The sequence below is a fragment of the Haliotis rubra genome, unplaced genomic scaffold (assembly GCF_003918875.1).
Source record: "Haliotis rubra isolate DU_JTF1 unplaced genomic scaffold, ASM391887v1 Scf898, whole genome shotgun sequence".
Lineage (NCBI taxonomy): Eukaryota > Metazoa > Mollusca > Gastropoda > Lepetellida > Haliotidae > Haliotis > Haliotis rubra.
This window is the reverse complement of record NW_025767632.1, coordinates 42,256-60,044: the sequence shown is the minus strand read 5'-3', so window position 1 is coordinate 60,044 and position 17,789 is coordinate 42,256. Positions and strand designations below refer to the sequence as shown.

General features: G+C 38.3%; 1 protein-coding gene across 1 annotated transcript in view; it reads right to left on the bottom strand.

Moving 5' to 3' along the window:
• The window catches only part of LOC124263764 (tyrosine-protein phosphatase non-receptor type 21-like), a 37,436-nt gene that overhangs the window by 15,533 nt on the left and 4,114 nt on the right, over window positions 1-17,789 (bottom strand). The window contains 7 exon segments of the mRNA XM_046698468.1: window positions 605-661; window positions 2,277-2,359; window positions 3,397-3,478; window positions 4,243-4,331; window positions 5,214-5,372; window positions 5,770-5,846; window positions 7,921-8,200. Coding sequence (XP_046554424.1) covers window positions 605-661; window positions 2,277-2,359; window positions 3,397-3,478; window positions 4,243-4,331; window positions 5,214-5,372; window positions 5,770-5,846; window positions 7,921-8,200 — 827 coding nt within the window.

Here is a 17,789-nt window from a genome sequence, read left to right as displayed (position 1 = left end):
AGTATATATAACTATAATGCTCAGTTGACTACTTGAATGGACAGAATTACAGCAGGTCAGCTTGCTACCATGAACAACAGTCATGATTATCTTTTATTAGTCTCATTGAGTGTGTGAATGAAGTGCACTTGGACATTGTTATGCAATGAAAGCTATGATTGCAAGAAGCACCAATTTAAGCTGTCTCTTCCAGTACTGAGTGGAGACATGAGAACCCCTCCTAATGTGAAGGTCAGTCTCTAGGTACAGACAGAAGGTGCATGCTCAAGCCAAGTCAAGATGATTCAAACTTCTACTAATCAGTCTTGCTATAGCAGTACCCAACCATAATCATGAATATGTCTAAAGAAGGTGACACACTGATATATATGCATTGATGTGAGGAGATACCATAACATGCAAACATGATATACACATCTTATACCCCAGGATATAAAAGTTCATAAACTGCTGGTTCACAAAACCATACTGCTATAATTACATGTGCTGTTTTAAAAGATCTCCATGTCATGCGTATCTGATACACTATCATCAAGATGCAGGTACACTAGATAATATACAGTTAGTATACAGCATGTTGACACAACATCTGTCTATAGCTTACGGTTGAATCGCTGCTTCATGTTCGTTACTAGCGAGATGAAGATCAGTGAGGCTGCCACTGAAACAAACACAACATGCAGAACAAGATGCTCAGATGAATGGAGGATGCACGCTCCTTGTTGAGTGAGTGAGTGAGTGAGTTTAGTTTTATGCCGCTTTTAGCAATATTATGTCGGGGGGCACCAGAAATGGGCTTCACACATTGTCCCATGAGGGGAATCGAACCCAAGTCTTTCGCGTGATGAGCAAACACTTTAACCACAAGGCTACCCCACTGCCCTATCTCAAGCTACAACTAACTCTGACAGCTCATTCCTAATCATCACTGAAGGCAACACATCCAAAGGCAACACAGTCATCCTACGTGTTCTATTACTGTATTCACTATTTCAAATGTTTACATTATTTTCCAAAGTGAACACATTACTCCCAGAAATAGATAGTCAACAAAATCACTGCAACTGGGTTAAATAGCATCTTCAATTGCCAATTTTCTGTTTTGCCAGTAAACCATAATAACATTCTAGGTGTTCAGGTCTTCCCTATCATCAAAATCCCCACGTAAATTTCATTTTTGTATTATTTCAAACTTAGACTGACTGACTGAGTTTAGTTTTACGCCGCTTTTAGCAATATTCCAGCAACATCACGGCAGGGGACACCAGAAATGGGCTTCACACAATGTACCCATGTGGGGATTCGAGCCCGGGTCTTCGGCGTGACGAGCCAATGCTTTAACCACTAGGCTACCCCACCGCCCCTTCAAACTTAGAACCTATATATTGCACAATAAGAAAAAAAATAAGAAAAAAATAGACTTGGGTGACCAATAGGTTGAGAGTTAATTACTTCAGGTTTATGACAGGATGAGATGCTGTTTTGATCTGAGAACCAAAAATATAGGCTCTTTATCAAATGTGAATCCCATCCTGTTCCCAACAGAGAGCGTGCATTTGGGACTATGTACATGCACAAGACTTGCAACAATACAGAATGCATACAGAAAACACGATCAAGACCTGTATTTGTAACTTAAATAACTGGACAAAGATATTTCAACAAATGTTAATTTTGTCTCAATACAGACCTGTACATACAACGAATATACTGGGTTGTTAAAACAGATTTCTTGGTTCCTGAGATGAGTGAGTGAGTTTAATTTTACGCTGCTTTTAGCAATATTCCAGCAATATCACAGCAGGGGACACCAGAAATGGGCTTCACACATTGTACCCATGTGGGGAATCGAACCTGGGTCTTCGGCGTGATAAGGGAACGCTTTAACCACTAGGCTACCCCAGAGCCCTGGTTCCTGAGATGACATTAGGAACATTTTGCATGTATTAACAATGCAATGTTTTCATATAAGTTTCAATATCTGTATATGTTGAATATATTATACATCTTTGCTCTGCTGCATATTTCTACAACCATTGTATAAGAAGCCCACAAAGAAGATGGGGACATATCGCCATGCTTCGTCTACCACAGTTACACATGCCTGTTACAGAACACAAGATTTGTTAACTGTCATTTGCTATTAATAGTAAAACATTCTCAATATCAGCATGCAACACATTCACAAATTAGTTGCCATGGTAACAAGGCAGTTTTAAATGATGAAGATGAATGTTACTTTGTTTGGTTATTGATTATCTCCCTTGCCCGCTTACTTTAGGTTGCTCTTGCTGGACTTGTAGAACTTGAGCTGCAGCTGTGCCATACGGGAGAAATACTTAGCATTGTCCGAGTCCTCCTGCAAACACCACACAATAAACATCAGCGCAACACAACACAAACCCAACATTTTTAAGCAAGCCACAAGAAAACCTACAATTCATACTACCAGTACATTTATTTGGACCTATTTTGAAGAGCAATCAGTGGCTGCAGAATATGACAGCTTAAAGAGTATGATGTTTAGCATTGCCACAATATCAATAGCATACATAGTCTATCATTACGCTGATGATGGAGATACCAGATCTTTTCCCATTTTCACATTGTACCCATGTGGTGAATCAAACCCTGTTATACATAATTGACTGAATGCTTTAACCACTCAGCTAGCGAAATACCCCTTAAAGTAATAACACCCTTTGATGATAAAATAAATGAGAGAAAAACATTATTCAGGGATCTAAAATAATACAATAACTGTCATTAGCATGTTCTCAAAATGTGAAGAAATCAATGCTAATTTCTCACCTCATACAATTGTACAAACCCTTATACAAAGGATTGTAAATATAAATTCGTAACAGAGGTAGACATACATGGATCAACAGAGAATGCAATATCACAGTATACATACAGACTATAACAGGTCGGGTGTATTTGTCAGGTATTTGCCAGCAGGGATTGAAATTTGAGCGAGTTTGGACAGTAAAAGTTAGAGAACATACACAAAAATGTCTGTAAATGGCAGGTATGTTCTCCTCAACACAATTTACCATGAACAAACCAGTGATAAATCTGGAACAAACTTCAGCATTTTCTCTCACAGACAGATAGTCGACCAAATTAAAATCTTATTGACATTCATTTTCATTAATCTGTTAAATTTACATCAATGGCTAGTGAAAAGTGAAGATTGATCCGACCACTAAACATAACCCCTACAGATTACAGTCCACGCCAAAAATATAAGTCTGCTAGCCAGAAATGATATTTTGGGATTAGTATCGGTATATGTTAGTCTCAGTACAATGGGGTCCTACTAGACCAAAAAGTGTCAACTTGCCACAGACTATTGGCTAAAGCCAGTGATTACAACAGCTTTGCACAACTCACCATCTGGTATTGACCTGAGCTTTTGGATGTGTCGATTCCAATCATTTTCTTGTTCTGTGACAACTTGGCTATTTCTCCCCACCTGTAATAAGACAGCAATTACCTTGGGAGATATTAACACTCATCATCACTGGACAAATTCTGAGCAATGCAATAGGTCCAGTTTGTTGTCCTCAACAAATAGTTGGTGTATATTGGTATCAATAGCAATACAGTTACATAAGTGTAGAGGCAATTAAGAACGGGCTTCACCATACTGACCCTCAAAGGGAATTACACCAAGTTATGTGTGACAAGTTTTCAACAACTTACAATTACCGTCACTAGAAAGTTGGTGACATATAGCATTTTGTTAGAAGCATTTTTGCCCTAGAAACGAAACAAGCATGTAATGCATACATTGTGTAGTTCATTCATCACAGACAAAACACAACTGCTTCTAGTGTAATACTGCATGCAGCAATATTTCAGCTACATCATAACAGTCTATAATTAATCAAATCTGGAGCAGACAATTCTGTGATTAATAACGTGACCTTCAATGACCATTTGGTGACATCCTACCACCAGCATAGGTTGTACCTGGTGCATCAGGCTAAATCTTCTGGCGAATTCTTCGAAGGAGAAGTCCAAGGAATTTCCTCCTCCAATTGAGTTATATCATATTTCCAGTTTCATTTCAAAGAAACTATTATAGAGTAGTTCAGAGAATTGCATAAACAAACTTAGTCAAGATGGGTGAAGATCTGGCTCAGACCAAAGCTTTCCCAATTCAGTTTGTTCAGGAAGGTCCAGCGAATTGTGTGTTTCAGCCTGTTACTCTGGAACACCCCAAGAGGGCCTCACCTGAAGAAGATAGGAGCCTGTCCATCCAGGTAGCGGGCAAAGATACCTGTCACGGACGAACCCAGGTACAACTCCTTCCCTCGGTCATCCTGCCAACAAATTACAGGTGGGGGCTTTTATGAAGTGAATGCAGAACCCAATACCTAACCTGACCTACATTCCAGTACTGACCTTGATGATATACATAAATTCATCATTTTGATATTACAAGCAACAGTGTCTTCTCCTTGGTGAAATAAATTTCCATCTATCGTGTTACAAGCAGTGGACATACTGGATATACTGTGAACATGGTTAACCGTGACATGGCATGCAGGTGATGCCACAGCATATGACCAGCCTGGATTTTACAAGATGGTAACAGGCCAATCAGATATTCATATATGAGTGAATATGGTTTTATGCAATTTTCAGGCAATATAGTGACAGAAATGCCTTTACACATGGTAACAAAGTGGGGAATCAAATCCACCCTTTGACTGAGTAAGCAAGAACATTTACCACGAGCCTACTCATAAGAATATGTGAGTGAATACATATATACACTCATGTATGTTTACATTGGGTAGGAGTGAGTGAGTTTAGTTTTACGCCGCACTCAGCAATATTCCAGCTATATGGCAGCGGTCTGTAAATAATCGAGTCCGGACCAGACAATCCAGTGATCAACAGCATGAGCATCGACCTGCGCAATTGGGAACTGATGACATGTGTCAACCAAGTCAGCTACCCTGACCACCCGATCCCGTTAGTCGCCTCGTACGACAAGCATGGGTTACTGAAGGTTCATTCTAACCCAGACCTTCACGCATCACATTAGGTAGGATACCACACTAACCAAACACACCTTAACCACAACCCTCTCCAATAATGGTGCATAATGATTTCCTTCCTCAATAGAGCAGTCATTATAAAACCAACACATTATGTCAGTGATATCAGGATATAAGACTCGTATCGCCCTGACTTACTTTAGCCGTGTAGTATTCCATGCCATATCCATCCATGAGCTGTACCTCCTTGATGTACTGTATCTCAGCCTTCAGAGGGTGGTAGCCCTGGAGACTGGAATGCATGTTCAGGGCCTCCATCAGCAGCTCAAGCAGGGTCTGCTCATTCTTTGTCATCGTCTGTGGCAGAAAACAACATCTGAAGATACCGGTGCTTAACATAAATTTGTCAATAAAAAACAACCACATTTAATACAAACTGTCTAAAAGGAAAAACATAAGGCTATCATGTTCATCCACCATTACCTAGTTTAAGCAGAAAATGTCCAAAACAATTCCTGAGAGTTTAGCAGGTTCAGATACTGTTGTTGTATGAGTCGGGTTTAATGCACCAAGAATGGGTTTCACACACTGTGCTCATTGTGAGGAATTAACTCAAGCCCTACAAGCATGTGTAAAGTAGGCAAAGACAGGATGAATGTTGGCTCAAATTTACATATATCCATATTATACTACCTCAACTACACATGACTGACATGCTTCTGAGCTGAGGTGCCACAGTGATGGAAGAGCATACCTTGGGAAACAGCTGAATTTTGTTGTCCTTGAAGAAGTCCACTGTATGACGTTCATAATCAAAGTCTCCATATTCCGCTGAAATCGAACACACCCCAAGTAAAACTTATTGTATACTACTGACAGCACATGTTTATCTTTAAATCATGTTCATCACATCTCAGTACAAACTATTTGTATAAATACTAAACCTGCTAATCAGGCTTTTGATAAAAATTAACACCAATCCTTAAGAATGAGTGAGTTCAGTTTCATATTGTTTTAGCAATATTCCAGCACTATCATGTCCAGGGGCAACAAAACTATACAATAGTTAATCCCTCATGGCGACGACAGATTAATTACAGTCAAATGAAACAACCAGTGATCTTAACTTATTTAATACAGTAAATTATTCACACTGATTAAATTAAGCCTCCTGCCAGACTGTTTAACCCTGGATCAAACAAACTTCAAGTATACCAAAAATTTCACTCAGAATAGAATTTATTACATTATAAGGGCTTACCACTGCGACTGCACTTAATCCAGATATAGTGACAGCAATCAATCTACTACCTTCTTTGATCTGGTCCATGTACACCAATAATCAAACAGAGCTCTGCTTATATAAGCGCACTGACAAAGGCTGGCTATGTGGCATTACTTCCTAACACTACAATGTCAGCCTAAAGTACTGTCGGAAATGCTAGAAAAATGCTTTTTAGCCTAAATATCTTTATAAAGGTGATAAATGTACTATGTTGTCAATATATCAACCCGCCTATTGTCTACCTAATTTTTATTTCAATCGATTTAACATTCCCATGCATTTAAAGGGCAGTTTACAGGAGGGAATTTGGTACCAAAACAGCAACTTAATATTTTTTCAGAGTTCAACAACAGAAATCTGAAATAGTCTTTACATTTATGCTAATAATACAGGTGGTGTAAAAATATGAATTAAAGTTTTTCCTAAACAAGTAAATGTTGAATGTTTGTGTTACTTTACTTAATTATCGTTTTCTTTATTGAAGAAATATTAATATAAATGTTAAGTCTTGATAAATAAGTTTCCCGTCATGCATGCACATCTTTATCACAGCCCACTATGGCCAACGATTTGCAGTCGATTGTTGCAAAGGTTTATAGGTTTTTTCTGCTTAAAAAAGACAGAGGTAAACCTTTCATTAGTTTAGAAAGGGTTTATTACAGAACTTGTAGAGCTGTTGGCATGTCTTACCAACAAGTTTACAATATTGTAAACAAATCAGACAAGACAGGGACCGTCTCAAATGCAAAACCGGGACGTAAAACCATCCTTGACAACTTTGACAAGGGAGTGCTTAGACGGGCAGTTTACAAACTTTATGAGAAGAAAAATATATATATTCTAAAGAAGCTACACCAGTGACTTCGTTAAATCTTTGGCCAATGTTCACAACTAGATTAAACTGACCAAATTACATCCATATTTTTTCATTGAAATATACTGTTGACATGCAAAACATTTATTAAAACGCTTGCACATTTCTACAATCAATCGATAAGATAACACAAGTGATAGGATTCTTTCCAATGTACAGTAATTGTGATGTTTATTTCAAAACAAACACACATACACAAATGATCCCTTACATAACTGATACATATACTATAATGCACACATATTCAACATTTTGCAGAAAACATCTATTGAGATGACCCCTCGCCCGAGCGTGTGCTCAGGTGTCAATTTCACCTGTCGATACCGTGCATGCTGATGACGTAACACAGGCAGTTAATGTTTGTTTCAAATAACGTCCAACTACCCCTTATTTTTCTAAGTTTTTGGTATTTTCATTAGTAAAAACACATTTTAGAGCATGTCTCAAAATTTATTCCCTCTGTCTACATTAGGTAGATGTTTCTTGAAGTGATATTTGTTATTTAAGTAACTGTAATACCTCTGAATTTTAAATATAAGTCAAAAAGCATTTTTCTAGCATTTCCGACAGTACTTTAGTATGACGGACCTGTACTATGTTGACCAAGAAAGTATTGTTGTTCATTTAATGACTGGGCACTTTTCTCCTCCTCCTCCTCTATTTTCTAAATCTTGCATTTAGCTTTCACTCTTCTAAAACATCCTCTACAAAACCACAAATCCAGGTTGAAACAAAAGTGTACATACCCTGTAGACTGAAGGTTGCCAGACGCAGCTCTTGTTCATAGCTAGTCGGCACACGGCCATCGATGACGTCATTCTTGAGCTGCAGGTAGTAGTGGAACCTGGCTGTGTCGTCGGGGATCTTGTGTGCGCCGGACACGTAGAACATGATACCAAAGTAGAGGCAAGGTGGCTGATGGGAAGCCTCGGCCATCTTGTCCAACTGCTTCTTCAGGGGCTTGCTGAGTTCTACCCATTGGAACTGGAGTTTCTTGGTGATGAACCGCAGCCCAAAATAGTGTGTCTGAGGGAGTGACAGAAACACATGTTAATACATTCAACAGAAATCCACCAGCCTTCAAGGTTCTGGCCATATAACAGCAGTGTAGGAAATATAACATCACGATCTTGTGGTCCTTGTCATAGCCCTAATGTGGAAAGATTTAGGGGGTCTGCAGATTACTATACTCAGGGATAAGATTGGGTATGAGTGAAAGAAGAGGAAAATGAGCCGGGGATCTTGGGGCAGTTCACAAGAATGACCCCAGCTCGATCATATCCTCGGAATTCCGCAGATCCGCGGAACAGTCTCATCCCTGTATACTGTAACAACTCAGTCCCTTTACTCAATACTGAACACCATGTTTTACTACCAATGGACAAGTTAACATGATCAAACAAACCATTGTCACCATACTGACAGTGTTGCATCCAGGAATTTGGGATTAAGGGGACATCCCCCTTAACTGTTACAAAAGAGGGGGACCTGCCACCAAGCATGGGGGTTCACATATTGACTAAAGATTGGTATTTACTGTAATGCTGATGCTGTCACGACAATGCTTAACTATTCACATGAGTTTTCATATCTGACCTTTGGCTCAACACTTGTGAAATAAACGTCTCTCTTTCTTAGATTTCCATGCTGCAACAGCAGCATCATAGGGAAATTCCTTAGATCTGGGCCCCTCCATTTGGATTGTAGAAGGGGGGTCGGCTTATCTACAGGTTACACTTTTGTGAAACTTTTTTTCAGGGGGTAAGAAAACGACATTACATATCGCTTTGAGTGAACGAACAAAAGAAGACGACTTTGTCAGTAAAGATAGTAAACTTGCAATTAAACATCAGTAGACAAGATTGTTTACCATTTCAGTTCTAATTTGCTTTTGATTTGTATTGTATTATATGCAGGGATTAAGATTACCGTGTGTATTTGTCTCGTATACAGAGCCGGAAATAGCAATCAGCTGTGCACACGTCCCCCGCGATTTACCAGTGATTTTCAAGATGAATCTTAATGCAGTGATCGGAAAAATATAGTATCTGAAACTTATTTTATCAAGAGAAATATAATTCTAATTGCAGGTTTTGCGCTATCAATGTAATATATTTATCATCATAACTAAGGTTATGTGACAGCACTTTGGTGGATTGTTTGATTTTGATTTGTGATTTGTTAATGCATCCATCATGTCCATAAGAACCACACATGTTATGCTGGTGTGTGAGTTGACACCATGTGATAGGTACGTGGTCATTTATATTGCGTGACAGGTCGCGCATCGGTTTTCCTTTTTGCGGGAGATGAACATTAACAGGGGTGAATCCCACAACATGCAGCCTGGATGCAACACTGTACTGACTTGTCCCAGTTCCAGTACGTATGTGAGATAACATTGTACAAGTCATATGTTTTTTTTGTCAGTATATGGTACCATATTCAATGTAATAAGGGTAGTGATTACAATTCATGCAAAGACATTTTCGACAATAATAATTTACCAATTAAGGCAGGGTATTCTATACTGTAAACAAAATGTCTAATATATCATGATATACACAAGAATATACACTATCAGGCACATTTTCAGTCTTAGATGGTGGACCTGGAAATGGAAACAAATTGGCCTAGAGTTTGGTTTGGGGGAGCTTACTGGAACACATTGCTGAATATGGTCAATGGATGTTTAATATATATCAGAAGTCACTACTAGTACTACTAGGGATGCCACGATATATCGATACATTGATGCAGCGATACCTTTTCTAAGATGAGACAATAATCGATACATTCAACACTGTATCGATATCTAGTTTTGAAAGTATTGGTTTAAATATGTTTATGTATCGTTTACATTTTGCAATGGTATCATGTTTTTTGATGTTATGAGAGTTATAAATGATTATTTTCCATGCACAAAGATGGGAAATTAGAACTTTTTTAATCTCTGAGAATAAAAAATGTTGATCTTTTCATGGACAATTATAAAATATGAAATATATTTGTTCAAAATGAAACTAAATTTACGCAATAATGCCGCAAAGATATTTATCGTGATACATATTGAATCGTGACATGGGTATCGTGATACGTATCAATTCATGAAACTTACGTATCGTGACATCCCTAGTCACCACTGCAGTATAATAAAGAAGCTGTTATTCACAATTCTTTTGTCTGCTTTCGTCTGTCAATGCCTATCAAATAAGTCAAGAAAGTTAAGGTTGTTCTATAAAACCATCAATAATTTGACAACTGTTTTCACAGCAATAGACAAACCAGTGGGTTGATAGCTAGAACTCAGATCTTCACAACCTGACATGCAATCAGCAGGTCAAGCATGACCACCAACTAAGACAAATCTTCCAACAATTAGACAGACTGACTAAGTTTAGTTTTACGCCGCTTTTAGCAATATTCCAGCAATATCACGGCTGGGGACACCAGAAATGGGCTTAACACATTGTGCCAATGTGGGGAATCGAACCCGGGTCTTCGGCGTGATGAGCCAACGCTTTATCCACTAGGCTACCCCACCGCCCCCAACAATTAGAGGGATGGGTGACCTATCCCACTCTAAACACAGTAATGTCCACACCGGGATCTCAGAATACAGGCTGTCTATGGTGCCATGTTTGTTTAAATAGTAATAGTAATAGTCCGCTTATATGGTGCTCATATCCAGGCACATTACCTGCTCATGGCGCTACGTACATTACTATCCCCGGTCATGGGACACCATCCTACTATCCGATTATCTTTCAACTCCATGGGGATCATACAGCCATGCTGCCTGTTAAATGCAATGAACTAATCACTCACATTGCCAGGACATCCTCACAGGTACCGATTTTACAGTTGGGTCAACTGAGACAATGTGGATCTAAGTATCTTGTCCAAGGATACTACGCAAATGTGCCTACCTCGGGACCCAAACCTAGGTGCCTCCACCGGGGATCGAACCCGAGCCTTCAGCATGATAGGCAGACGCCTTACCACTGCACTATTGTGCTCCACAGGTCAAGGTCAAGGCTTAGTAACTTAATTATGAATGTACATCTTACAAATGACATAGCTTAGAACTGTCATTTCAAATATTGGAGTAAATATGGATTGTGTAAATGAATATCATCAACCCTAATTCACAGCTTATTCTCATTTAACTATGACTATATAACATGGAACTATAACATTTTAAACTAAACCTGCCGAGACATTTGAAAAATGACCTCAACTCGTGGATAATCTCAGCTACTTAGAGCTTAAAATTGACAAACTTTATGGAGAACAACTTCTTTATTACGAGAGTGCGACTTTTAGATACAGATTCTTGTACCGTTGTCATTCCTGCTTGACAATGGTACCAGAATCTGTATTGAAACGTTACAACCATAAAGTTTGTCAATTTTGTACGTCCCAGCTTCTAAACTGCCACTCAAAGAAGTTACTGAGACCTTGTTTCTCACAAGGGTTTCACAGAGCCAACTTATCTGCTCATCTATCTAGAGTGGTTATTTTTCTAAAAAATACTTTTTATTTTAATTTAGTATTGAGTGCATATGTGTGTAACTGTGCATAGCAGCTATTTCCTTGACTTGTTACGTGAGCTCAGTGATATAGAATTGATATTCTTTCTTTAATAACAAATTTGAAAAAAACACTGTCAATACTGTATAAATATTAGGCAAGACATGCGTATGTTGTGACATTGAACGACAACCTATATCTAAGCACACACGCTGAAAAAGCCTGTGTACAGACAGGGGTGGACATAACTTTAAAATTGATAGTGTACTCCGGTACAGTGGCACATGTAAAGTCACGTGCCCTGATAATTTTTCCACTTTACCAACCGTTTTCTTGCTGATTTTTTAGATAAACAACATAATTAACATTGGAACAGGGGTGGAAATAACTTTAAAATTAATAGTGTACTCCACAGTGGCACATGTAAAGTCACGCGTGCCCTGATAATTTTTCCACTTTACCAACCGTTTTCTTGCTGATTTTTTAGATAAACAACATAATTAACATTGGAACAGGGGTGGAAATAACTTTAAAATTGATAGTGTACTCCGATACAGTGGCACATGTAAAGTCACGTGCCCTGATAATTTTTCCACTTTACCAACCGTTTTCTTGCTGATTTTTTAGATAAACAACATAATTAACATTGGAACAGGGTGGAAATAACTTTAAAATTGATAGTGTACTCGGTACAGTGGCACATGTAAAGTCAATGCCCTGATAATTTTACCACTTTACCAACCGTTTTTTTGCTGATTTTTAGATACACAACATAATTAACATTGGAACAGGGGTGGAAATAACTTTAAAATTGATAGTGTACTCGGTACAGTGGCACATGTAAAGTCCGCGCCCTGATAATTTTTCCACTTTACCAACCGCTTTCTTGCTGATTTTTAGATACACAACATAATTAACATTGGAACAGGGTGGAAATAACTTTAAAATTGATAGTGTACTCGGTACAGTGGCACATGTAAAGTCAATGTGCCTGATAATTTTCCCACTTTACCAACCGTTTTCTTGCTGATTTTTAGATAAACAACATAATTAACATTGGAAACTCAACTGGACACCGGTAAAGTGTGATATATAAATTTGTTTGCCCGACAGAAAAAAAACACTGGACTCGGACGTCGGGCAATGGGTTAATTCCATCCCTGGACAGAGCTGAACTTTGTGCATCAATTGTCTTGTCTAGTTTGAAATATGCACCACAGACAGCAACTCCTGTACTTTTGATAAAGATTTCTACTAATAGGAAATGAATGTCATCAGGAATCTAAATCCATTAATTAGCCAGCAGTATTTAACACCATTGGCCAAATCCAAATAGTCTGTAGTTTTGGAAAAGCAGTTTATGACAAAAACAACTGGTCCCTCTTGATTTTCATTAGTCTGGGACTAACAGTCCGGCGGCCATGTCTATCATTGGCCACAGTTAGTCTAATGTTATTGGTATTCAATGGGCAAGTAGAAGTTTCAGGAGTTTTAGTGGATATCCCGATATCTTACTATTCAGCCTTGTGCAAGTTTCAGGACTGCACCTAATGCTGTCATAAATATTTTTAAGTTTATAAGGACATTACTAAGGTTAATATTAAACATATTAAAAAGTTACAAATCTCTCTTCCCCTGCACACACTAATGGCCCCCTCCATTGTTTCTACACTGGCGACATCATCTTCCATCATGTTCCACCCCAGCTGACAGGTAGTCAGTCACTCAGGCAGTGATTCAGGGAAGAGGTAGAGGTATCTGACATAACCATTAACACATAACAATTCGGACTGGCCAGCTCAACCCAACCTGTCCAGCCCGTTCAAGTGGGTCTTGTGACTGCACCTGAACAAGCACACACCGCAAAGGAAATGATAAAGATCAAAAGTGAAAACACTGGATACAACCAAAGTGTCACATAGGTTCAGTTTGTTGGACAATGGCTTATCCTAAAGGCTTTTGGTGATAATGAAAAAGACAGGTATTAAATAATGATAAGGAAAGACTGTTTAATAAAAGCCTAACAAAAAAAGTATCCTATTAACAGGTAGTAATAAGAGGAAACGTAATCCCATATGCTCCCTCAAAATAACTGGACATGTCAGAGACAACTGACAATATATACATCAAGTGGAACATTTCAAAAGATAGGTATTCATTTCAGGAGAGTGTTCTGAATAAAGGGATTCCAGGAAAAATATGAGTTAGCAGGACAAACTTGTGATATATGCCCTGGTAGGTGGTATACAGCAGTCTGCATCTAGCCACTAGCCTGAAGCCCAGATCTAGTCTGGCTGGGCTGGGATTTGCGGAAACCTCGGCCATTACTTGTCCACATATACTGTATCCCCAAGGATAAACAAAAGGCAGAGCGACAGTATTTCAAAATGGGCATACAATAACACATTCCAAAGTGCTATGTCAAGTTTTCATGCATATGATTTTTAAAGACTCAAAGAGCACAGTTATTTCACTTAACTTCTACATGAAATAGAAACTAAACACCACCAAGTGTTAAAATCAATTGCTGTTATAAAAGAACGGCAGGGCACCAAACAAAAAGGGCAGGGCACTGCACCCTGCTAAAATGCCCTCGGGAAACACCAACATAAAAACACTAAATTCTACTGACAATGAAGCTGAAAACCAAGTTCATGCCAGTACGTTTCTGGCTGTGGAGGAAAATTGAAAACTACTGGGATGGTTTAATAATTTCACACTATTTTGAATAATCTGTATAGGATGAAATGTAAGTTCTTCTAAACTTACACCAGATGAACTGCATGATGAAGCAGATATCCTCTACATGATGCATATATGAAATGTCTGTTCACAAGAAAGGAAAGGAAGGCTATTATTATTTTCGGGTTTCCTCGTAACATGCTTAACACAGCTCTCAAAACGAGTAACCTTCTGCCCTGTAGAGAGGTGACAGAAGGTACAGAGGTAATAGGATAACGAGGTAGACCACAACGTCATGGCAACACAAAGGAAGCACTATATCTACAGGAAATGACAAGAATGAAAGGCAAGCTAGCATGCCTTCAGCAGACAGTGACCAGTGAGACCCCACACTGGTTTACCCTGGTTGATGATACAATATGCTTTATCATCCACTCAGATCTACATGAGTGAGTAAATAAACATCATTATGAATCACAAGTGTTGAAGATTTCAAGAGCTCCACAGCATAAAAACATGTATCACTGTGAGGTGATACAACCATCCACTCTCCTACCCAGAGTTCCATGCGGCAAGCCAGCATAGTATCTTTGCCACAGGCCAGAAAAATGATTCGTCACATCTTGCACCGTCCATTCAATATAATTTACATATTTCTCAACTCTTTTATTTTTGACGAGTCTACACAACTAATTAAATATCTTTGATAGAATGGTTTAGTTTCATTGAGAAAATATCCTAAAACATGTAACACTATTTCGATTTGCGTAGCGATCCTTTGTTTACATAGGTTGCACGGCTCCACGTGCTGTCATCGAAGCCGACGGAGGGCAAACGATGCACCCAGTTTGATATCTAAATATGTACTGTCATAGACCTAACTGTCACAGTTGTGGAAGAATATATATGTAACAATGTTAAACATTATGAAGAGAGCACCGAAAAGCTTTCGTGAGTCCAGTCTCTTCTTATTATGAATATGCGCGTTTGATTACAAACAAGAGAAAAGTCTGGTCACGTGATATGCAAATTAGCCTGTGGCAGTGATGTTATGTTAAGTCATCGCTGGGCCAGCTAAGTCATCGATGTGCCGGAGTGTGACAACCATCACAACTGACTTAATGTTTTATGATGTCACAATAGTAATGACATCATTGATGACATCATCATGATCATGGTGACCATGCTAGCTTAAGGATACATTATTGAAAAAAAAAGACGTTGCTTCATCTTCATCAGCAAACCAGAAGTGTAGATGATAAAAAGATAATTACAGCCATGAATCTTTCTGATCTTATCGGACTTGTGTCACAATTTGTGTATATTCTTTGACACACTTGAGATATGCTGACACTTGTTTCATTAACGTACACACTTGTGTATTATATTATAGTGAACATGTAGGTGTGAAAACCATAAACATAAAAGAGCAGTGATCACTTTGAGATGACATTCCACAACACCATCACACCCGGAATGGGGAATCTTGCATTGATTGAAATCTCACCCAAATAGATCTTATTCAAACCTAGCTTAGTATGGCTTTATACAGCATTTATTCCAGTATTATAACATCATGAGACACTAGAAATATTGTCTTCAAACATGTGCCCATGTGAGAATCAAACCCTGGTCTTCAGTGTGATGAGCAAACACATTAATCACAAGGCTGTCCCACAGCCCACTCAAATCCAGCTACGCACTTGTCATAAAGATCATGCCAGTTATTATTCATCAAACAAACATTGACAACACAAAATAGTTTTCCAGGACTAACGAGCACATTAATAATGATATACTACTCCAAGGAAGTAAAGGAACATCAAATTTCATTTTTTATACGACTGTCAACAATTTGTCAGGAATTTATATTGTGGGTTTTCTAACTTCTTTTGAACAGTATACATAAGCACTATAAAACATTCATGTGAGCCCCTGGATCATGCATATATCACCTATTAGGTTGTGAATGATACTAGTTACTACCCTAATAATATATGAAAGATATGTTCCAAACGATTTTGTGTTATAATCTGAATTAATCCAATACTATGGAGTACACTCTCTACTACATGTAAAATGTAAATCTATACACATCTACTAGAATACTACAATAAATGTAATATCCATATTTTCTTAAAGATTGTGATCCTGCTACAATTGAAAAGGCTCATTTGTTCTGTCACATAAGAGATTTTCTCGCATACAGACTATTTTCCATGTAAATAATCACTTCATTTCTACAGCCTTCCTGAATGACACAACAGTGTTCTAGACCAAACACTGGACAAAAGGCAGCAATTTACTCTTTACCATTGTTAGCTATGTTAACAACTCCTAACAGCTTTTCACATTTCCAGTTTCTGCCAATTACTGCACAGGTCATCACTCTAGAGGAAGAGGGAGTAGAATTACATGGAAATAAAAAGACTAAATAACCTGCCCTGACCCTACAACCTGGCCCTGGTAACCACTCCTTGAAAACCAGACCTATTAATATAACAGTCAGATCAAGCTGGAGTACCCTTCAAAGGACAAACACATATGAACACCTAGCTAGATGCAAGCAAGACTCCACATGTCCCACCGACACATCAGGTCCCACAGTCATCGTGGAAGGGTATCACGTTACGCTCCCTCGACACACCTATGACAGCTCAAATGCTGTAAAATTAGGTGTAGATTGTAAAAACGGTATCAACAATGACTCACACTCAGAGGCATGTGTTGTAGTTTCAGAGTAAACAACATAAAGAGAAGCTTATCATTTTGAACTTGATTTCCTTGCTGTTTATTAACATTTCAGCTTTCATAATTATTTTAACCTTTTGTCAAAATACAAAAAAATCACCATGATGAGAAAAACTGCCTGTTTCATGCAATTACAGGAATCGACATGGGTGGCAGTTTGGAACAAAGTTACAGCCATCTCAGGGACAAAATAAAGATGTTGTAGCTCATCTGATTTCATACTGATAATCTGTCACATCTAAACAGTGGCACAGTCAACAAGAATCTATAAAAGTAAGTAATATAAGTTTTGACACATGGTATGAATATAGTGTACACAGCGACTTATCATTAATGCTTGAACATATGCATTCTTTCTTGGTCAAAAGACCAACTTTCAAAATACGGATGAAAACATGATGCAAGTGATGTGATAACACAACATTTAGAAACTACTTTGTTTGGTCAAAAATACATTTTCAATATGGCCGACATTGCAGCCATGTTTAGAATCAAATCTGACAAACAGTTTACACAGATCATCAGATGGCATCATTTGGATAACCTATACAAAGGTTCTTTGGCCTTTTGGTTCCATAGATGTCCAAATTCAAAAGTTTATGACAGACCCCAAGGATGGATGACAATCAACATGATAAGGTGCCAAAGG